Here is a 24,044-nt window from a genome sequence, read left to right as displayed (position 1 = left end):
ATGATTTTGACTAGTTTCATGATGAAAACGACCTTGAAATTGAGCTCAAAGTAGCGGAAATGTTTGATTTTTACTAATGTTCAGGAGTAAGCAAATCACACAACACGTCCAATACATGTCAACTGGGGAGTCTAATATTCTTTCACTAGTGCACTGATATTATTTATACCATTTTTACAATAATGCAGTAGTCTGCATAACAATAAATTTTGTATTTTTTTGTATGAATAAAAAATCAAAATAGAAAGCAATAGTAATATAAGAGGGGCCTAGAGATGTGACTAATGAACAGAGGATATGTTATTTTAGTGCCAAGAATGTCTACATTGTTTATTCTGGACCCTATTTTGAAATTGGCATATTTTTTAATGTGTGAAATTGGCCAAATTGCCAATTTCTGAGTACTTTTTTGGGTAGTTCAAATCGGTAAATGGGCATTTTCTTGTACTCGACTGATAGAAAAAATGGAGTTCTAAAGAAATAGCTATGAGTTTGGTCAACTGGAACAACGGAATTGGCCAAAAACAGGGCTCAAAGTCGGCAAAATCGCCAATGCGTATATGTCGCCGAGACCATTAACTTCGCAGGAGCGTAATTCAGCAAAGAGCAGCTGTGACAACTCCCACTTTGTGTGTGATTCTTTATCTTTTAACTCCACGCCTCTTGCCAAGACCCTCACATTTACTTCTCTTACAACCCCATCTATAAATATATTAAACAACCACGGTGACATCACACATCCTTGTCTAAGGCCTACTTTTACTGGGAAATAATTTCCCTCTTTCCTACATACTCTAACTTGAGCCTCACTATCCTCGTAAAAACTCTTCACTGCTTTCAGTAACCTACCTCCTACACCATACACTTGCAACATCTGCCACATTGCCCCCCTATCCACCCTGTCATACGCCTTTTCCAAATCCATAAATGCCACAAAGACCTCTTTAGCCTTATCTAAATACTGTTCACTTATATGTTTCACTGTAAACACCTGGTCCACACACCCCCTACCTTTCCTAAAGCCTCCTTGTTCATCTGCTATCCTATTCTCCGTCTTACTCTTAATTCTTTCAATAATAACTCTACCATACACTTTACCAGGTATACTCAGCAGACTTATCCCCCTATAATTTTTGCACTCTCTTTTATCCCCTTTGCCTTTATACAAAGGAACTATGCATGCTCTCTGCCAATCCCTAGGTACCTTACCCTCTTCCATACATTTATTAAATAATTGCACCAACCACTCCAAAACTATATCCCCACCTGCTTTTAACATTTCTATCTTTATCCCATCAATCCCGGCTGCCTTACCCCCTTTCATTTTACCTACTGCCTCACGAACTTCCCCCACACTCACAACTGGCTCTTCCTCACTCCTACAAGATGTTATTCCTCCTTGTCCTATACACGAAATCACAGCTTCCCTATCTTCATCAACATTTAACAATTCCTCAAAATATTCCCCCCATCTTCCCAATACCTCTAACTCTCCATTTAATAACTCTCCTCTCCTATTTTTAACTGGCAAATCCATTTGTTCTCTAGGCTTTCTTAACTTGTTAATCTCACTCCAAAACTTTTTCTTATTTTCAACAAAATTTGTTGATAACATCTCACCCACTCTCTCATTTGCTCTCTTTTTACATTGCTTCACCACTCTCTTAACCTCTCTCTTTTTCTCCATATACTCTTCCCTCCTTGCATCACTTCTACTTTGTAAAAACTTCTCATATGCACAGTGTCATCAGCAAAAAGTAACTGTGTCAATTCCCATTTTGAATTTGATTCCCCAAAATTTAATCCCACCCCTCTCCCGAACACCCTAGCATTTACTTCCTTTACAACCCCATCTATAAATATATTAAACAACCATGGTGACATTACACATCCCTGTCTAAGACCTACTTTTACCAGGAAGTAGTCTCCCTCTCTTCTACACACCCTAACCTGAGCCTCACTATCCTCATAAAAACTCTTTAGAGCATTTAATAACTTACCACCTATTCCATATACTTGCAACATCTGCCACACTGCTCCTCTATCCACTCTATCATATGCCTTTTCTAAATCCATAAATGCAATAAAAACTTCCCTACCTTTATCTAAATACTGTTCACATATATGCTTCAATGTAAACACTTGATCTACACATCCCCTACCCACTCTGAAACCTCCTTGCTCATCCGCAATCCTACATTCTGTCTTACCTCTAATTCTTTCAATTATAACCCTACTGTACACTTTTCCTGGTATACTCAGTAAGCTTATTCCTCTATAATTTTTACAGTCTCTTTTGTCCCCTTTCCCTTTATATAAAGGGACTATACATGCTCTCTGCCAATCCCTAGGTACCTTCCCCTCTTTCATACATTTATTAAACAAAAGTACCAACCACTCCAACACTATATCCCCCCCTGCTTTTAACATTTCTGTCATGATCCCATCAGTTCCAGCTGCTTTACCCCCTTTCATTTTACGTAATGCCTCACGTACCTCCCCCACACTTACATTCTGCTCTTCTTCACTCCTAAAAGATGGTATACCTCCCTGACCAGTGCATGAAATTACTGCCTCTGTTTCTTCCTTAACATTTAAAAGTTCCTCAAAATATTCTCGCCATCTACCTAATACCTCCATCTCCCCATCTACTAACTCCCCTACTCTGTTTTTAACTGACAAATCCATACTTTCCCTAGGCTTTCTTAACTTGTTTAACCCTTTCAGGGTCCAAGGCCCAAATCTGGAGTCACGCACCAGTGTCCAAGATATTTCAAAAAAAAAATTTGTTATTTTTTCTTATGAAATCATAGAGAATCTTTTTGTGAAGGTAATAAAACAAAAAGTACGAAAATTGGTGGAAAATTGACGAAATTATGCTCTCGCGAATTTTGATGTGTCAGCGATATTTACGAATCGGCGATTTTGCCGACTTTGACTCCCATTTTACGCCAATTACATTATTCCAATCAACCAAATTCTTAGCTATTTCACTAGTATTACTTCTATTCTATCGATTGAGCACAAGAAATCGCCAAGTCAACTGTTTCAACTACAAAATAAAGTGATCGGAAATTGTTAATTTGGCCAATTTAACACAAAATTCAAAATATTCCAATTTCAAAATAGGGTCCAGAATGAACAATGTAGGCATTCCTGGCACTAAACTAACATTTCCTCTGTTCATTAGTTATGTTTTGAGGCTTTACAAATAAATTCCATTTTGATTTTTTATTCACATAATCAATTTTTATTCACACCAAAAAATAGAAGATTTACTGTTATGCAATACTGTAATAATTGTATAAATATCATCACCATATTTGTGAATGTATATTAGACCCACCAGCTGATGTGTATTAGACATGTGAGGTCGTTTGTTTACTCCTGAATATCGGCAAAAATTTAACATTTCCGCTACTTTGAGCTCAGTTTCAAGCCATTTCCAATGCTAAAACCAATCAAAATCATCTCTATTTCTGTAATATGTCTTCTATTCTATCAAATGAGACCAAGAAATCGCAAATACAACTATAAAAAACATACGAAAAAACACTGCAAAGTTGCTGTTTTAATCGAAAAATCATGATTTCATTTTTTTTCTCTCATTATGCACAGTGTGCTGCAGGATCTGTTTTATGTGGTGCACACATACCACATAGATGTATTCTCTCATATCTAGGCCCAAATGTACCACTCACAGTTTATCAGAGTGAGCTGAGCTCATGGCGTAGATCTACGGTTTGGACCCTGAACGTAAAGCCGTAGATCTACGGGACGGACCCTGAAAGGGTTAACTCACTCCAAAATTTTTTTCTTATTTTCATTAAAATTTCTTGACAGTGCCTCTCCCACTCTATCATCTGCTCTCCTTTTGCACTCTCTCACCACTCTCTTTACCTTTCTTTTACTCTCCATATACTCTGCTCTTCTTATAACACTTCTGCTTTGTAAAAACCTCTCATAAGCTACCTTTTTCTCTTTTATCACACCCTTTACTTCATCATTCCACCAATCACTATTCTTTCCTCCTGCCCCCACCCTCCTATAACCACAAACTTCTGCCCCACATTCTAATACTGCATTTTTAAAACTATTCCAACCCTCTTCAACCCCCCCACTACTCATCTTTGCACTAGCCCACCTTTCTGCCAATAGTCGCTTATATCTCACCCGAACTTCCTCCTCCCTTAGTTTATACACTTTCACCTCCCTCTTACTTGTTGTTGCCACCTTCCTCTTTTCCCATCTACCTCTTACTTTAACTGTAGCTACAACTAAATAATGATCCGATATATCAGTTGCCCCTCTATAAACATGTACATCCTGGAGCCTACCCATCAACCTTTCATCCACCAATACATAATCTAATAAACTACTTTCATTACGTGCTACATCATACCTTGTATATTTATTTATCCTCTTTTTCATAAAATATGTATTACTTATTACCAAATCTCTTTCTACACATAGCTCAATTAAAGGCTCCCCATTTACATTTACCCCTGGCACCCCAAATTTACCTACTACTCCCTCCATAACATTTTTACCCACTTTAGCATTGAAATCCCCAACCACCATTACTCTCACACTTGATTCAAAACTCCCCACGCATTCACTCAACATTTCCCAAAATCTCTCTCTCTCTCCTCTACACTTCTCTCTTCTCCAGGTGCATACACGCTTATTATAACCCACTTTTCACATCCAATCTTTATTTTACTCCACATAATCCTTGAATTAATACTTTTATAGTCCCTCTTTTCCTGCCATAGCTTATCCTTCAACATTATTGCTACTCCTTCTTTAGCTCTAACTCTATTTAACTCTATTTATTATTATTATTATTATTTTCTTATGAAACTATGTACGTAGTAATCTAAAGGAGTTTGCCTCACACATTCCATTTTCTGATATAATAAAAGTGTGGGATGGTATGTCAGGAGGAGGAATGGCCACCGTGGTGGCCCTATAATACACAACAACAATGGCCACTGTGCCTCCGCCTCCACTAACACTACTCACATATGTAATATTTCATTCATTCTAGTGTATATATCATGTTTCTATGTTATTAATATTTAAAGTAAAAGGACACAAGTGCAACTAATGTGACATTTATTGTGGCAACGTTTCGCTCTCCAGGAGCTTTATCAAGCTTGATAAAGCTCCTGGAGAGCGAAACGTTGCCACAATAAATGTCACATTAGTTGCACTTGTGTCCTTTTACTTTACATATTGTCGGTAATTCTACCAACTTTGTTATTAATATTGTTTATTATGTCATATTAGATGAACTGTGATAGATAAATAAGCCGTATAGATGATATTAGTAAAATACTGAAGTATCCTGTCAGCCTCCTGAGAGCTGGGAACGGATTAATTGCATTTCAATTAATTTAAATGAGGAAAATTGACTCTGCAAACGAGCAAATCCAGTTGCGAGCAAGGTCATGGAACGGATTAAACTCGCAAGTAGAGGCTCCACTGTATAATACATATAATAATAAATCTAGGTAGTAGGCTGGTAGACAGCAACCGCCCAGGGAGGTACTACCGTCCTGCCAAGCGAGTGTAAAACGGAAGCCTGTAATTGTTTTACACGATGGTAGGATTGCTGGTGTCTTTTTATTCTGTCTCATACTCATGCAAGATTTCAGGTACGTCTTGCTACTACTACTTACACTTAGGTCACACTACACATACATGTACAAGCATATATATACACACCCCTTTGGGTTTTCTTCTATTTTCTTTCTAGTTCCTGTTCATTTCCTCTTACCTCCATGGGGAAGTGGAACAGAATTCTTCCTCCATAAGCCATGCGTGTTGTAAGAGGCGACTAAAATGCCGGGAGCAAGGGGCTAGTAACCCCTTCTCCTGTATATATTACTAAATGTAAAAGGAGAAACTTTCGTTTTTCCTTTTGGGCCACCCCACCTTGGTGGGATACAGCTAGTGTGTTGAAAGAAAGAAAGGATTGCTGGTGTCCATTTTTCTGTTTCATGAACATGCAAGGTTTCAGGTACGTCTTGCTACTTCTACTTATACTTAGGTCACATTACACATACATGTACAAGCATATATATACATACATACCCCTCTGGGTTTTCTTCTATTTTCTTTCTAGTTCTTGTTTATTTCCTCTTTTCTCCATGGGGAAGTGGAACAGAATTCTTCCTCCGTAAACCATGCATGTCGTAAGAGGCGACTAAAATGCCGGGAGCAAGGGGCTAGTAACCTCTTCTCCTGTATATATTACTAAATGTAAAAGGAGAAACTTTTGTTTTTCCTTTTGGGCCACCCCGCCTCGGTGGGATACGGCTGGTGTGTTGAAAGAAAGATATAATAATAATGTACTACATAATAATAATTATAATAATAGACGGCTTCAAAAGGCCGTCACTAGATGCCAGAGTTTACCACAACAAAGAGGGAGTGGTTGTGGCCACCTCCACCTGTTACATAATGACATTTTATTCATTCTAGAGTATATATCAGGTTTCTATGTTATTTATATTATTTATTATTTCATATTAGATGAACTGTGATAGATAAATAAGCCGTATAGATGATATTAGCGAAATTATTCAAGAAGTATTTTGTCCGGTCTCCAGACAAACTGTCGTCCACCGCAGACACCACCCATACCACTACATGAATTACATATATTATTCATTTTAGAGGATATATCAGGTTTCTATGTTATTTATATTATTTATTATGTCATATTAGATCAAGTGAGATAGATAAATAAGCCATAAAGTTGATATTTGCAAAATTATTGAAGTACAGAATTCCACTGAAACAGATTAATTGTATTTCAATTTAATTTAAATGAGAAAAATTGACTCTGCAAACGAGCAAATCCAATTGTGAGCAAGGTCATGGAACAGATTAAACTCGCAAGTAGAGGTTCCACTGTATGTGATTGTATAGTTGCATACAGCAATGCACAGCATCACTTTTCCTAGAGAAACATTACTCTCCTTACTATAGCAACATTATCCCTTGACAACATCCCCTTCATATGAAAGAATCACCTCTCCCATGGCAGCCTCACTACTCTCTCTCCTTACTGCAGCTTCACTCTCCTTACTTGTGCCCTTCTGCCTTGTTTTTTTTTCTCATAATTTCCATTTTTTTGTGCTCTTGTTGAAGCAATCCCAATTTTAATTTGTTTTTCTCAGCATGTTGCTACTGTTTTACTAATGTGATAGGTTATAGAGGCAAACCAACATGTGGAGTTCTTAAGTAGATGTTTTAATTACAACTTAAAAAGCCTTGAGCTTCTAAAGGCAATAAACCTCTATGAATATTTATAAACAAGTTAAAAGTTACAAAAGAAAACCCTTCAAGGGCTTTTATCCTGAGAACAAAGAGCACTTACCTCTACATAACCAGACAGTGGAAAATCTTTCCTTAAGGGATGGCCCTCAAAGCCATAGTCTGTAAGAATTCTGCGAAGGTCTGGGTGGTTGGAGAAGAATACTCCATACATGTCCCACACTTCCCGTTCATACCAGTTGGCTGCCTTGTGGACCTATTGAGAGAGAAACTTCAGACTAAATAATAAATATCACCACCATCACCTGCATTTTCCTTTCATGAGGTAGGAATGTGCTGGCTTTGAAAGAGGGGAAAAGCCTAGCAGAGGATTTTTTTTTTTTAAATCTGGTGTTTCCCAAGGTAGAGGGGCCCAACAAAGGAAACACATTTCCCATTACTTACTTAATACCTGTCTTAACAGAAGCAGAAACACTACAAATCAACATATATTATGAACTGCAACAACCCCACCAATCCTTCAGAGTGAAAGCACTGTACTTCCCACCTCCAGAACAAGTCTGGCTATTTAGAAAACAGCCATCACATCTTACTTCCAGCCCTTCCTGAGGCATTCCCCTTACACCCCCTTCACTCCAGCCCAGATTTAAACCCCCTCTAAATGACAAACTATTTCAACAACCTCCTTTCTGAACTATACTTTTCAAGCTACCACACCATCTAATTTCTTCACTGCTTGTTCTCAGCATAACAGTCACAGCACACTGATCTCAAATATAATATTTCCACTTCCTCCTAACTGCAACATTCAAAGGCTATGGTTCACCCATACATAATTGTTGACACCATTATGCACAGATGCATTCTCTATTCTGCATTTACTGGGAAAATGTTTCTTCCTATAAAAGTCTCAACACTATCTCCCTTTGCTTCCCCCTTGTCTTTTCTATTATTCATCTCATCAATCATACTTCCATTGCCCACCACATCTCCTCCCGAATACTTAAAATATTATTCAATTCATCTCTAATCCGACAGCCAATCCTTTATTGGCTTCTTTTTGCTCTCTCTTTATTCATTTATAAATTCCTTCTTTTATAATATAGTCGTGGAAAGAACTAACCCTAAGCGGGTCATTCACAGCCCAACCCAAAGCAGCACAGTACTGCATTGAGTACATACAAATCTGGAAAACTCTTTGACAAAAGTCTTCCACCATTACCATTTGACTTAGTTATTTACATTGCATACAGTAAAACCTCAATTTAACAAGACCCTAAATCAACAGATTTCATATTTAGCAGACAAAATCGGTGACTGGACAACATTCAGAAAACAACAGATAATCTCCATTAAATCCAGAATCGTTAGTCATTCTTACAGTGTGCTGGGTAAATTTATTTTGGGAACTTACAACACAAAAAGGCACAGCACAACAAAAGTGTTCCATCCTAAGTCTAATAGGGTAAAGCAAAACATTTTAATTTTACAAGAAATAATAAAAAGTTATGACTATCTGTAATTACTAAAAAGAAAAGGATACTGTATAACCATTTAATTACTCGCAATTCATGCACAAATGGGAGACTTAAAACTTTCTTACTGCTTACATCATAAATGCTCTCAAGTGGCGTCAACTCGTCTGTATAAGTCTTCACGCGGATCCTGCTACTGTAACGCATTGAGAGAAGATTATACACTACCTGAAAAAAATTTCATATAAAATTGAACCAATAAATTATTTATTACTACAGTATCAATTATGTTGTATTCACAGCACAGATACACTATCGTGAAAAGCAAGACTTGTATAACAAGCATAAAAAAAAAAACACGATTTAGACCAAACCCCCAGTTTCAACAGCAAGGCATCTTGGTTCAGGGCCACTTTGCTACTATGTGCTAATGCATTATGAGATTTTAATATACATTTATGCTGGTCTGCTGCTCAGAAAAAAATGTACCTTAGAAGGTAAGCATAAATTCATTCAACCCATTATGTGGCAGTAAAAATAAAACACCGATAAACTAATAATGAAACTAATAGTGGCCTGTTCACAAAATGGTTTGCATAGACCTGTGTGTCACTGTTAAGGGTACATCTGGAGGGGAAAAAAAACTTGCATTCAAGGACTGTTTTGTTCTTGATAATTCAAGAACAAGACTAGTCTTTCTAGTCATTCTGCCACAATGCTGCAGGTTACAGTCTTGTAAAATGTTTATACCAACCCATATAACTTTTTTCATGCAACCACTAGACCAAAAAGTTTGTAACAAGACCTTCAAGTACTACTGCACCAGTATGCTAAGGAAACTTCTCTAGGCATTGAAGGATATCTCTGAAATACAACGCAGTCATGGCATACAACGACCCATTCTAATATTCATTATCAATAATTTTCAAGATTTTCCCCACACAAAGGTGAAAGATGTTATGAAATTGATAAGGCATGTGGATGGCGAGGGTTTCAAGACTATGAAACCCTTTCACTGTCCATATCCCCAATCTGAAACTTGTCCATAATGTCCAAGAATTTTCTTGTGAAATGGTAGATAATCCTTTTCTGAAGCTAATAAAACAAAAAAGTACAAAAGTTTATGGAAAATTGACAGAATTACATTTTTGCAAATTTTCCTGTGTCACTGATATTTATGCATTGGCAATTTTGCCCACTGAGTCCTATTTAAGGCAAATTACATTGCTCCAGTCGACCAAATTCTTAGCTATTTCACTAGTATGTCTTTCATTTTATCAAATGAGCACAAGAAATCGCCCAATAAACTATTTCAACTACCCAATAAAATGATCAGAAATTGGTAAATTAGCCAATATTACACAAATTTTCAAAATATTCCAATTTCAAAATAGGGCTTAGAATAAATAATACAGGCATTCCTGGCACTAAAATAACATTTCATCTGTTCATTAGTTACATTCCCAGGCATTACACATGAATTCCATTTTGATTTTTTATTCACACAGAATTTTGAATTACACAAAAAATAGAAGATTTACTGTCATGCATATTGTAATAATTGTATAAATAATAATTGCACATTTGTGAATGCATATTAGACCCACCACTTGATGTGTATTGGATGTGTGACGTGATTTGTTTATTCTTGAACATAGGCAAAAATCAAATATGTCTGTTAATTTGAGCTCAATTTCAAGCTATTTTCAGTCTTAAAACCAATGAAAATCATCGCTATTTCTGTAATATATCTTCCATTCTATCAAATGAGACCAAGAAACCGAGAATAAAACCATAAAAACACATACAAAAATATACCACAAAATCATTGTTTTAAACCAAAAACATGGTCCCAGTTTTTCCTCATTATTCACTGTGTGCTGCAGGATTTTTTTTTTTTTTTTTTTCAACAAGTCGGCCGTCTCCCACCAAGGCAGGGTGACCCAAAAAAAGAAAGAAAATCCCCAAAAAGAAAATACTTTCATCATCATTCAACACTTTCACCACACTCGCACATTATCACTGTTTTTGCAGAGGTGCTCAGAATACAACAGTCTAGAAGCATACACATATAAAGATACACAACATATCCCTCCAAACTGCCAATATCCCAAACCCCTCCTTTAAAGTGCAGGCATTGTACTTCCCATTTCCAGGACTCAAGTCCGACTATATGAAAATAACCGGTTTCCCTGAATCCCTTCACTAAATATTACCCTGCTCACACTCCAACAGATCGTCAGGTCCCAAGTACCATTCGTCTCCATTCACTCCTAGCTAACACGCTCACGCACGCTTGCTGGAAGTCCAAGCCCCTTACCCACAAAACTTCCTTTACCCCCTCTCTCCAACCCTTTCGAGGACGACCCCTACCTCGCCTTCCTTCCCCTATAGATTTATATGCTTTCCATGTCATTCTACTTTGATCCATTCTCTCTAAATGACCAAACCACCTCAACAACCCCTCTTCTGCCCTCTGACTAATACTTTTATTAACTCCACACCTTCTCCTAATTTCCACACTCCGAATTTTCTGCATAATATTTACACCACACATTGCCCTTAAACAGGACATCTCCACTGCCTCCAACCGTCTCCTCGCTGCTGCATTTACCACCCAAGCTTCACACCCATATAAGAGTGTTGGTACTACTATACTTTCATACATTCCCTTCTTTGCCTCCATAGATAACGTTTTTTGACTCCACATATATCTCAACGCACCACTCACCTTTTTTCCCTCATCAATTCTATGATTAACCTCATCCTTCATAAATCCATCCGCCGACACGTCAACTCCCAAGTATCTGAAAACATTCACTTCTTCCATACTCCTCCTCCCCAATTTGATATCCAATTTTTCTTTATCTAAATCATTTGACACCCTCATCACCTTACTCTTTTCTACGTTCACTTTCAACTTTCTACCTTTACACACATTCCCAAACTCATCCACTAACCTTTGCAATTTTTCTTTAGAATCTCCCATAAGCACAGTATCATCAGCAAAAAGTAACTGTGTCAATTCCCATTTTGAATTTGATTCCCCATAATTTAATCCCACCCCTCTCCCAAACACCCTAGCATTTACTTCCTTTACAACCCCATCTATAAATATATTAAACAACCATGGTGACATTACACATCCCTGTCTAAGACCTACTTTTACCGGGAAGTAGTCTCCCTCTCTTCTACACACCCTAACCTGAGCCTCACTATCCTCATAAAAACTCTTTACAGCATTTAATAACTTACCACCTATTCCATATACTTGCAACATCTGCCACATTGCTCCTCTATCCACTCTATCATATGCCTTTTCTAAATCCATAAATGCAATAAAAACTTCCCTATCTTTATCTAAATACTGTTCACATATATGGAGTACAATTATCATATAGACCCATTCTCTCATATCTAGGCCAAATTTACCACTCACAGCTTATCTGAATGATCTGAATTCATGGCATAGTACTATGGCACAGTCAGCAAAAGGGTTCAATGAGAACCCCATGAGGCAGACTAAAGAAAAATATATTGGAGACGAGTATCAGGATAAAGAAGAGTAACAAGACAAAGAGAGTCTGCTGAAACAGCAATCAAACAGCATAATCTGCTTGGTTTGAGAGGAATTTAAAAGGTTTCCTTGAAGTCTTGAAGCACCTTACACTTCCATAAATTCAATAAGCCTATGTTATTCTCAGTGGCATTCCTACACCTAAATCTTTCTTGTTTTGGTAAATGCTTCTTATGGCTGTCGATAGTAACCATATTAGAGTAATATATTTACCCTTAAACTGTCCAAACGTAGATCTACGTTCGCTTGCGTAGCGCACCGAACATAGATCTACTTCTTTTTACATTCCTTTTTATGGAGAAAATCAAGGTCAGAGCGCTACACGCGCAAACGTAGATCTACGTTTGAACAGTTTAAGGGTTAAAGAGGTATGATCTAAAACACACAGTGAACCAATATCATAAAATTAAATTTGCAATTATCACAGTTCCTAGTTTCTTGGGACCTAGAAGCACATAACTTGACAAATTTTTGAGAATGGTTGTACAGCAGGTCCTTGAATAATGTCATTTCATTCAACGTCATTTCATTGTAACGATGAGAAAAATAAAAATTCGTAAAGTATACGATAATCATACAAATGCATGACAATAAACAATGCAGTACAAAAGAACTCAGTAAGCCTGCTATAGTTGTTGTGTTTGTTTTTGAACTGTGTGGTGGTAAGAGGTGCTCCTTACAATTTATACTTTGCAAATATCTATTCCTTTATGTAACCCTGTTGCAATGAGTGCTAAAGGTGCACCATGCACCCTTGATGTCTATGGCCATATAAAAAAGTATGACATCAGACACAAAATTAGAAGTTTTAAAGAGGTCCGATGATGGACGGTGAGGTGTGGTTTCATTATGCATCATTTTGCTCAGTCACAGTTTCCAAGAACCTACTGATTTCATTAAGTGAGGACTTGCTATATTTTGCTAAACTAGCAACCATCCTTTCCAAAATATGGTACTATGTACCCCAAATGGCACTACTTACACTATACCAATCACTAATCTACCCTTACCTCACCTATGGTATTTTTACTTGGGGATCGAATACGGCCAATCACCTTAAACCTTAAATAGCCCAACAAGAAGCTGTTGTGCGAATTATCGCCAACTACTGCGGCAGTCAACACACCCCACCACTCTTCAAGATCTTGAGCTTACTTATACAAAATACACACTCATATACACAAATAACCTGCACATAGGAGAGAGGAGCTTACAATGATGTTTCGGTCTGACTTGGACAGTCTTACCTCTATTACTACTACTTCCACTACCTGCCTTACCTCTACTACTACTCATCCCTCTCTCTTGTCCTGTCCCTGCCAGCTTGCCTATATATATTGGCTCCTCTTCTCCTTTCTGTCAGTGTGACTTTGTAAATTGTCCAATTTGGACCAAAACGTTGTCATCAGCTCCTCTCTCCTATGTGTGGGTTATTTGTGTATTGTTCCAGTCATGATATTGTGCCTTTTTGTTCTTTATATACTCATATTATTGTGCCTACTATTAAACAGAACATTAAACTCCAGTATAAACCCTACTCTCAAACTTCTCCTTGATAGCTACAACAAAACACAAAGGCATAGCACAAGGCACATAACACTCTTCAACATCCCTCATGTCCGTCTCACCCTATGCAAAAATGCAATGTCCATAAAAGGTCCTAAGATCTGGAATTCACTGCCCAAACCAACAAAAGGTCCCGTCTGCAAATCAATTTAGGGTTATACTGGTTAGCTGGACTCGAGTCCTGGAAATGGGAAGTACGTACAATGCCTACACCTTAAAGGAGGGGTCTGGAATATTGGCAGTTTGGAGGGACTTCTGAACTGTCGTATCTGAGCGCCTCTGCAAAGACAGTGATTATGTATTTGTGAGGTGAAAGTGTTGAATGATGATGAAAGTATTTTCTTTCTTTTTGGGTCACCCTGCCTCGGTGGGAGACGACCGACGTGTTGAAGGAAAAAAAAAAAAATCATCTCATCTCCTAAAATTAACCATACCAACACTATTCTAAATCATTTAACCAGTTCAAAAAATCCTAAAAAATTTACAACCACTTAATCAATTAATGCTGAATGATGATGAAAGCATTTTCTTTTTGGGGATTTTCTTTCTTTTTGGGTCACCCTGCCTTGGTGGGAGATGGCCAACTTGTTAAAAAAAAAAAAATACTTAAAACTGTACTGTTGTATCATCGTAAATTGTACTAACTGTAATACTGTTATCTGTTTTGTGCTACATCACTACTATAAATCTTATTAATTATAAAACCTTTTGGCTACTTCACTGTAGTAATAAGATAAAATATTTTATTTTTTTATTAGCACATCGGCAGTTTCCCACCAAAGTAGGGTGGCCCAAAAAAGAAAAACTTTCATCATCATTCACTCCATCACTGTCTTGCCAGAGGTGCACTTACACTAGTTATAAAACTGCAACATTAACACCCCTCCTTCAGAGTGCAGGCACTGTACTTCCCATCTCCAGGACTCAAGTCCAGCTTGCCAGTTTCCCTGAATCCTTTCATAAATATTACCCTGCTCACATTCCAACAGCAAGTCAAGTCCTAAAAACCATTTGCCTCCATTCGCTCCTATCTAACATGCTCAAGCACGCTTGCTGCAAGTCCAAGCCCCTCACACACAAAACCTCCTTTACCCCCTCCCTCCAACTTTCCCTAGGCCAACCTCTACCCTGTCCTCCCTCCACTACAGATTTATACACTCTTGAGGTCATTCTATTTTGTTCCAGCCTCTCTACATGTCTGAACCACCTCAACAACTACTCCTCAGCCCTCTGGATAGTAGTCTTGGTAATCCTGCACCTCCTCCTAATTTCCAAACTATGAATTCTCTGCATTATATTCACACCACATATTGCACTCAGACACAACATCTCCACTGCCTCCAGTCTTCTCCTTGTTGCGATATTCACTACCCATGCTTCGCACCCATATAAAAGCGTTGGTATAACTATACTCTCATACATTCCCCCTCTTTGCCTCCATGGACAAAGTTCTTTGTCTCTACAGACTCTTAAGTGCACCACTCACTTTTTCCCCTCGTCAATTCTATGATTCATCTCATCTTTCAGAGACTCATCTGCTGACACGTCCACTCCTAAATATCTGAATACATTCACCTCCTCTATAAAATAATGAATAATTAAAATTTACCACTCTTTAACCTGTTTAGTTTTAAGTAGTCTGTAAGCACTAGGATCAGTCTGCCCGAATGCCCAGGCGTATTAAGAACATAGGAGTGAATGGAGACGAATGGTTTTTAATACTTGACGTGCTGTTGGAGTGTGAGCAAAGTAACATTTATGAATAACAAAAAAAAGGCACAATACCGTGACTGGAACGATACACAAATAACCCGCACATAAAAGAGAGAAGCTTACGAGGACGTTTCGATCCGACTTGGATCATTTACAAAGTCACACTAACCAGAAATGGAGCAGGACGGCTATATATAGGCAGGAAGAGGTGGTGGTGGTTGTAGTAGTAGTACAAGAATGGTATATAATACCGACAAGATGAAATTAAGTCACATGCGCAACACCCGGGCATCCCCATCGTAGACGTTTCGCCATCCAGCCAGCCACTGGATGGCGAAACGTCCACAACAAAGACACCCAGACGCCGCACATGTGTCTCAATTTCATCAGTAGTGGTAGTAGTAGAAGTAGAAGAGGTAGTAGTAGTGGTAGTGGTAGAAGTGGTGAATAAGGAGGACGAGCCAGTCCAAAACAAAGGAAGGGGAGCACTGTAAGAGAGCTAGGTGCCCACAGAGGGAGAGCAAGCGCACAGAGGTGCGTGAAAGGGGAAGTGGTGAAATAAATGAAGAAGGAACAGAAACACGAGACAGAAGAGAGAAAGACAACCCAGAGGGGAAAAAAGGAAAGAGGAAAGGGGAAGAGGGAGAAGAAGAAAAAGAAAAGGAAAAATGAGGAGTCAGGTTAAGTCACGGGTCTTCTGCTAAAACTGTCTTCCCTACTTCCAACTCGTACAGTCGCCGTCTAGTTGAATCCTCTCTAATACACAACTTTCCTTGCATGAATCTTAGTCCTGGCTTCATCTCTGTAGATGCCTTCCTCTCCCACTACATTGTAAAATGCTCCAAACTTCAGAACACCCGTGACTTAACCTGACTCCTCATTTTTCCTTTTCTTTTTCTTCTTCTCCCTCTTCCCCTTTCCTCTTTCCTTTTTTCCCCTCTGGGTTGTCTTTCTCTCTTCTGTCTCGTGTTTCTGTTCCTTCTTCATTTATTTCACCACTTCCCCTTTCACTCACCTCTGTGCGCTTGCTCTCCGTCTGTGGGCACCTAGCTCTCTTACAGTGCTCCCCTTCCTTTGTTTTGGACTGGCTCGTCCTCCTTATTCACCACTTCTACCACTACCACTACTACTTCTACTACTACCACTACTGATGAAATTGAGACACATGTGCGGCATCTGGGTGTCTTTGTTGTGGACGATTCGCCATCCAGTGGCTGGCTGGATGGCGAAACGTCTACGATGGGGATGCCCGGGTGTTGCGCATGCGTCTTAATTTCATCTTGTCGGAATTATATACCATTCTTGTACTACTACTACTACCACCACCTCTTCCTGCCTATATATAGCCGTCCTGCTCCATTTCTGGTTAGTGTGACTTTGTAAATGATCCAAGTTGGATCGAAACGTCGTCGTAAGCTTCTCTCTTTTATGTGCGGGTTATTTGTGTAACATTTATGAAGGGATTCAGGGAAACTGGCAGGCCGGACTTGAGTCCTGGAGATGGGAAGTACAGTGCCTGCACTCTGAAGGAGGGGTTTTAATGTTGCAGTTTAAAAACTGTAGTGTAAAGCACCCTTCTGGCAAGACAGTGATGGAGTGAATGATGGTGAAAGTTTTTCTTTTTCGGGCCACCCTGTCTTGGTGGGAATCGGCCAGTGTGCTAAAAAAAAAAAAAAAAAAAAAAAAATAATATAAGGAAGAAAGAACACTGGCTTTGCATTTAACATTTGGAGAGATCCAAGCAATATTTACATGTGATTCACAACTTTCCACCCTAGTCCAGTAACTATTCTCTCATGCTCTACAAAATATTTGACTTCAGAAGTAAGGCTATTAAAATGTGTGGTAAAGAATGAGTATGTAATTTTTTCTATAAGAAAAAAACTTACTTCTATACGTGTGTAGTGTTTCCTAGAACCTAGCCATATTTTACCTTTCCAATTCACCAACTACTCAATGTGCATAATACATTTTCAAACAGTTTTTAGAATTATATAGTGATGTACTGGATATCCGCATCCTCATCCATGGAACATCTGCATACGTAATTTCTTACATCTGCATTTTACTGTAAACAGATATCTGCATATGCATCCCCATCCATGGATATCTAAATTTTCACATACGATACATCTCTAGAACTACGTATTCTGTACCTTGGAAGTTAGAGTCTAATGCACCAAACCATAAAGGCATCAACTAAAAAATAAACGTTATTTATTTATTATCTAAGTTACCTTATTTTCTTTCTAGATAACACATGCTTTATACAAAAAAAAATGGTTAAGATTGATGACACTAATCTTTTTATGAGGCATATTTTTTTTTTTTTAACAAGTCGGCCGTCTCCCAAATAAGATATAGCAAAATAAAGCATATTCACTAACCTCAAAGCGGTAAGCCCTGGATGGAACATCAACTCCACACAGGTCAGACAAGGATGTATATTGAGCATTAGTATGATCTTTTAGGAATGACATAACAGGCACCACTCCTTCAGGAGCTATCAACACTTCCAGTTCATTCCCTGCTGTGATCTGTACCTGAGATATAAATACAATAATGTGAAGAACTGCAAATACCACAACAATATAACTAAATCATTATTAGATTCATGTAGAGGTACTAAACCCCTAGGAATTGCACAATGCCTGGGAATATAAGAGGCAATCAAGTGTGACTGGTATCACAGCATCTCCTTTGAGGCATTTTTAGAGAAGGAAAAACTGTTACATACTTGGAAGACACTCTTCAATTATTCTTATAAGTAATGCTTTTTTTATTTTACCAAGAATTATTTTTTATTTTTTTATCATATAACCTATTTTTGTACTACAACAGCCATCATTAATTTTACTTTATCTACTATTCAACTTTCCCAACTGCCAATTTGTCACACCTCCATATACATACTTAAGACCAACAAGATAGCTTAAAACATCAGTTAAATTGAGTTATATTAGGAACGTTTCACACAGTTCTAAAGTAGAATTCTCTGGATTTTTTTTTTACAAGTTACAGGCTATGACTTGTTATCCAGCCTCAGCTTATTCTGAAGCCCAATAAAACTCCAGACCGTCGCTAACACGACGGTCTGGAGTTTTGAGACTTTCTGACCGCGGGTTCAAATCCAGCCCACGGTATGGGGATACATTGCTGGACCTACCGTGGATACCTGAAACCATAGACAGTAAGGAACCCTATATGTCATTTCATGTACATACATACATACCTATGATAAAGTTTAATTGATAAATTATGCAAAACAAGTCTAGAATTAGCACTTTTTCACTTATGGGAAACCATTTCACAGCTTCTCTTAGGCTCTGAAGAACTGCCAGCATCACTACTTTTGCACTTTGGGGCCATTATTAAGCAAAATTAAGGGTCATTTTTGGGCCATGGATAACTGAAGCTGCAAATACCAAATCAGTGGATATGGGAGGTTCTACCATATACTGTACATACACTGTCCTGAATGCCCATGGCCGGGCTCCAAGAGTAGTGAAACTCTCGAAACTCCTCTCTTCAAAGGTACGTATTTGGCACTGATCCTCAACCTTTTTGGGTAAGAGGTTCCCCCCCTTCTTACATGAATTTTTTTTTTTTCAAAGTCCCACATGATTACACTGTGGTTGTAATATTGTGCTTTGTTAATAAAGTCAAGCACTGACTAGAGAGGCAATACCTGTACAAGAAAGAAAATTTGGTGAATGCTTCCACACAATTTCCCACTTTCCTGAAAAGGAAACAAAAATGCTGACCTACCTTCTGTACATACTTTGGTAGACACTCTGCTACATATTGCCCAAACTCACTCAAAGTCTGCCTTTGAACAGCATTTTCAGGTCGAATAGTAGCTGCAAGAAATGATTGAAAAATACTTAAGAACTCTTTACATCTCTTACGATAGTTGATATATCAGGTATACAATGAGAAGGAGACTAGGGAAATAGTTCAAACACACTGATCAGGTCAACATCAGTATGAGGACTGGGTCAGAGGGCAGAGGGAAGACCTAAACTAAGAGGTTGGGAAAGAAGGATGTTGAGAAAAATTAGCTCTGGATTAGTTTCAGTAGGCAACTGCCTCTCCAAGTTACCAAATGTTCTATCATCAGATGATGTAAAACTTGACCTGATCTTGCCTGTCTTTTCACCTCTCAATGATCTGAACCAGTTTCTTTTTTCTCCCAATTTCATATTCACAAGGTCCTGAATGGAATAAAATATCATCCATTTTTCATGCAGAATTTAAGACACTGATGTCAAAAGTAAACTTATGACAATTCTATTTTTTTTAATAACACATTGGCTGCTTCTCACCGAGGCAGGGTGACTTGAAACAGGTCATTTTCATTATCACTCATTCCATCACTGTCTTGCCAGAGGCATGCCTACACTACTATTCAAAAATTGAAAAGAAAAACACTCAGTGCGAAGTGCTAAATCCCATAGGGATTCTACAGCTTCTGGGAAGGCAATTAGGTTCAATCCAAGGAAAATGAGGATAAGTCCATGGATTAAGGCATCAAGGCACCACCCATGAGTGGACACTTCCCATAATCTTTAACTCATGTACAATACCTGAAAAAGAAGAAAAAGCCACTTTTGTAGTGACCTCACCATTTGTACATAGAATGCCCATTTACTACAGTAAGTATATTTAGTATATTTATAAAAGTACTGTATAATCAATACATCATACCAAAGTGTCAGACAGTGATGTTCAAAAGTATTACTTGATATTACATAACAGTTTACCACAGTATCTAATACAATACATACTTAAAAATCCATTTTTTTTTTTAACACGTCGGCTGTTTCCCACTGAGGCACGGTGACCCAAAAAGAAAGAAAGACCCAAAAAGAAAGAAAAAACTTTCATTATTGTTCAACACTTTCACCATCATTCATACATAATCATTGTCTTTGCAGAGGCACTCAGATACAACAGTTTAGATGTCACTCCACACAGCCAATATTCCAAACTCCTCCTTAAAGTGCAGGCACTGTACTTCCCACTTCTAGGACTCAAGTCTGGCTAACCAGTTTCCCTGGATCCCCTCACAAAATATTACCCTGCTCACACTCCAACAGCTGATCAGGCCCCAAAAGCCATCCATCTCCACTCACTCCTATCTAACATGCTTACGCACACTTGCTGGAAGTCCAAGCCCTTTGCCAACAAAACCTCCTTTACCCCCTCCCTCCAACCTTTCCTAGGACGACCCCTACCCCGCCTTCTTTCCACTACAAAATATGAGCCATAATTATGATATACGTACGATGCAATTGGGTGCTGCACAGTCTCATCTCTGCAACACGTGGCACAACTGTAAATAAAGGTACTTTATTAATGTTGTGTACTATATTAATAATAATAATGATGATAATCTTTATTTCTACAAGTACATGATAAAACGTATACAAACCATAGCTGACATCAATGATATACTATATAGAACGTCCCTGGTTATGCAGAGCACTGGGCAAATTAGGTCAACTTTGTACCCAGGATGCTACCTACACTAGTTAGCTAACACCAGGTACCTATTTTACAGGGACATTAGGTATCTTAAGGAAACACATCCTAACGTTTCCACCTGTACTGGAGATCAAACCACGGACCTCAATGTGTGAGTTGAATGCTCTACCAATCTATAGGACCCCAAAATGTGCTTCAATGCTAGTATTACTTCTTTTTTTTTTCAGTACAATTTTCAGCAGATAGTACTACTACATAATTACTACTACATAATCTATTCCAATTATTATAATGATTAATAGACTAGCTACAGAAAAGCAAAATATTTTTACAATGGTTAAGAGAGATGTTATGGGCACATGAAAAAATATATTACATAAAATTTTATCTAGGATAACCCAATTAGGTCAAATTGACTCCATACCATATCCAAGAACAAGTGCTAAACCAGTATGGTCACAGAGCACTGAACAAATCTAAAAACACAATTATTTTGTGAGATTATTAATCTGGAGAGTTAGTAACCCAGGATATCCCAATAGTCATTTTACTGCCAGTGGGGTCCTTTTAATCCTCTTTCCCAGGATGCAACCCACACTGGTCGCATTACATGTATCACAGTGTGTATACCCGAGTATACCTGGAAAGGGTTTTGGAGGTCAACGTTTCCATGGTTGGTTCGTGACCAAGCCTCGCGGTGGATCAGGGCCTGATCAACCAGGCTGTTACTGCTGGTTGCATATGAACCGATGTACGTAACATAGCCTGGCATCCAGGTGTCCTGTTGCTCAATCACTAGCGCACTCAGCTCACACAGAGGTTCAGGGGTCGATCCCAGGTACGGCTGGAAACATTAGAATGTGTTTCCCTAAGTCACCTGCTGTCCATGTAAATCTATCAGTAAAATAGGTACCCGAGTGTTAGTTGGCTGGTGTAGGTCACATCCTGGGGACAAAATTGATCTAATTTGACTGAAACGCTCTGCATAGCAAGCGGTTTTCTATATAGTAGTATGTCATTGATGTCAGCTAGAACTGTATAATTTGTACATGTAAAAAGAGATTATTATTTATTATTATTACTCGTGGTGCCCCTGAAATGCTGCGACGTCACAAGTGTGTGGAAAAGATCACCAACATTTTGGAATGAATAATCAAAAAACAACAAATGGGGAAAAGAAAACTACTGATCACTGGTCAAATTAACCGAAAAATTACAACTACATGGCCAGTAAAGGATAAAGTAAGATAAGAGATAAGATTTTCTTCGGATTTTTAACCTCGGAGGGTGAGCCACCCAGGATAACCCATGAAAGTCAGTTCGTCACCGAGGACTGTCTGTCTTATTTCCATTGGTGTCCTAAATCTTGTCCCCCAGGATGCGACCCACACCAGTCGACTAACATCCAGGTACCTATTTGCTGCTAGGTAACAGGACAGCAGGTGTAAGGAAACACGTCGAAATGTTTCCACCCGCCGGGAATCGAACCCGGGCCCTCCGTGTGTGAAGCGAGAGCTTTAGCCACCACCAAGTATGATGAGGGTCAAGCATGATGAGATTCAAATTAATATACATCACTTGCAGCTTACCCACTCTTGGAACATTTCTGACTACAGAGTAAACTGCTCGAGTAAGAGCGGCCGCCATGTTGCCTCCTTGTTGTTGTGACTTGTTAAGGCTACGCCGGCAGGAGCTGTACTCATATCTCCCAGCGTAAAAATTATTAATTCTAGATTTATTTAACCTAGAAACCTAACTTAGTGAAGACAAAACAGTTAAAACAAGCATTCCCATATATAAAAAGTGGATAATCATGTTAAGGAGTGAAGAAAACGCCTACAAACATATGACTAAGGCTAATGATCGGCTTTCCAAAAGAGCCGTAGACTTTTGTAAAATTAACTAGATATTCATATGCTTGATAAAATTGATGAATTGGCAGTCACATGCCTTCAAAGAGGGAGTAGGTAGGTAAGACACATTTGCAACAGTTAGGCAACTTTATTCCGAAACGTTTCGCCTACACAGTAGGCTTCTTCAGTCGAATACAGAAAGTAGGCAGGAACAGTAGAGAAGACGATGTAATCAGTCCATCACCCTTAAAGTCGTAGAATTTGAGGTTGTCAGTCCCTCGGCCTGGAGAAGTTCAGTTCCATATCCTGACTATGGAACTGAACTTCTCCAGGCCGTTAGTGTTGTTAGGTAAGACACATATGCAACAGTTAGACAACTTTATTCCGAAACGTTTCGCCTACACAGTAGGCTTCTTCCGTCGAATACAGAAAGTAGGCAGGAACAGTAGAGATGTGAAGACGATGTAATCAGTCCATCACCCTTAAAGTCGTGGACAAGCTTCTCCAGGCCGAGGGACTGACAACCTCAAATTCTACGACTTTAAGGGTGATGGACTGATTACATCGTCTTCTCTACTGTTCCTGCCTACTTTCTGTATTCGACTGAAGAAGCCTACTGTGTAGGCGAAACGTTTCGGAATAAAGTTGCCTAACTGTTGCAAATGTGTCTTACCTACCAACCTGTCGGTATTGTATACCATTTTGATGTTCAAAGAGGGAGTAGATTGTAATCTGGGCTGTCAGTTAGCAGTTTGAGAACAGTAATACGAAAATAACCTTTACATTATCCTTTGTACCTGTGTACCTGTCTACCATCTTACTATCATATTATAACCAAGACATTGCCATTGTTATTTTTTACTTATTATTCTTTTGGTACTTTAATTTGTGAATTTTATTTTGTCAATTTAAATCTAGTTATACTCTTGATCTTGTCAACAACCTATACCAGACTCTAGTGCAATTGCAAGTACCATTTCAATTTGTATTTTTATATTATAAGTTTATATTATAAGTCCTACTCTAAGACTGTTTTCATATCTTAGTGACTATATTGTGTGTGCAATTAGTGTATATTTCAATTAT

The 24,044-nt window shown here is 38.4% G+C and overlaps 1 protein-coding gene across 2 annotated transcripts in view; it reads right to left on the bottom strand.

Annotated features, from left to right (window-relative positions):
* The window catches only part of ND-30 (NADH:ubiquinone oxidoreductase core subunit S3), a 58,409-nt gene extending 35,596 nt beyond the window's left edge, over positions 1 to 22,813 (bottom strand). For both annotated transcript variants that reach the window (XM_053773693.2, XM_053773692.2), the window contains exons 1-6: positions 22,695 to 22,813; positions 20,906 to 20,953; positions 19,387 to 19,478; positions 18,006 to 18,161; positions 8,898 to 8,990; positions 7,391 to 7,543 (exon numbers count right to left, since the gene is read on the bottom strand). In XM_053773693.2, the coding sequence (XP_053629668.2) occupies positions 7,391 to 7,543; positions 8,898 to 8,990; positions 18,006 to 18,161; positions 19,387 to 19,478; positions 20,906 to 20,953; positions 22,695 to 22,752 (600 nt within the window). In that variant the 5' untranslated portion in view covers positions 22,753 to 22,813. The remainder of the gene's footprint in view (positions 1 to 7,390; positions 7,544 to 8,897; positions 8,991 to 18,005; positions 18,162 to 19,386; positions 19,479 to 20,905; positions 20,954 to 22,694) is intronic.
* Between the last annotated feature and the right edge of the window lie 1,231 nt (positions 22,814 to 24,044).

This window comes from Cherax quadricarinatus, chromosome 17 (assembly GCF_038502225.1).
Source record: "Cherax quadricarinatus isolate ZL_2023a chromosome 17, ASM3850222v1, whole genome shotgun sequence".
Taxonomy (NCBI): Eukaryota; Metazoa; Arthropoda; class Malacostraca; order Decapoda; family Parastacidae; genus Cherax; species Cherax quadricarinatus.
This window is presented reverse-complemented; position numbering and strand designations above follow the sequence as displayed.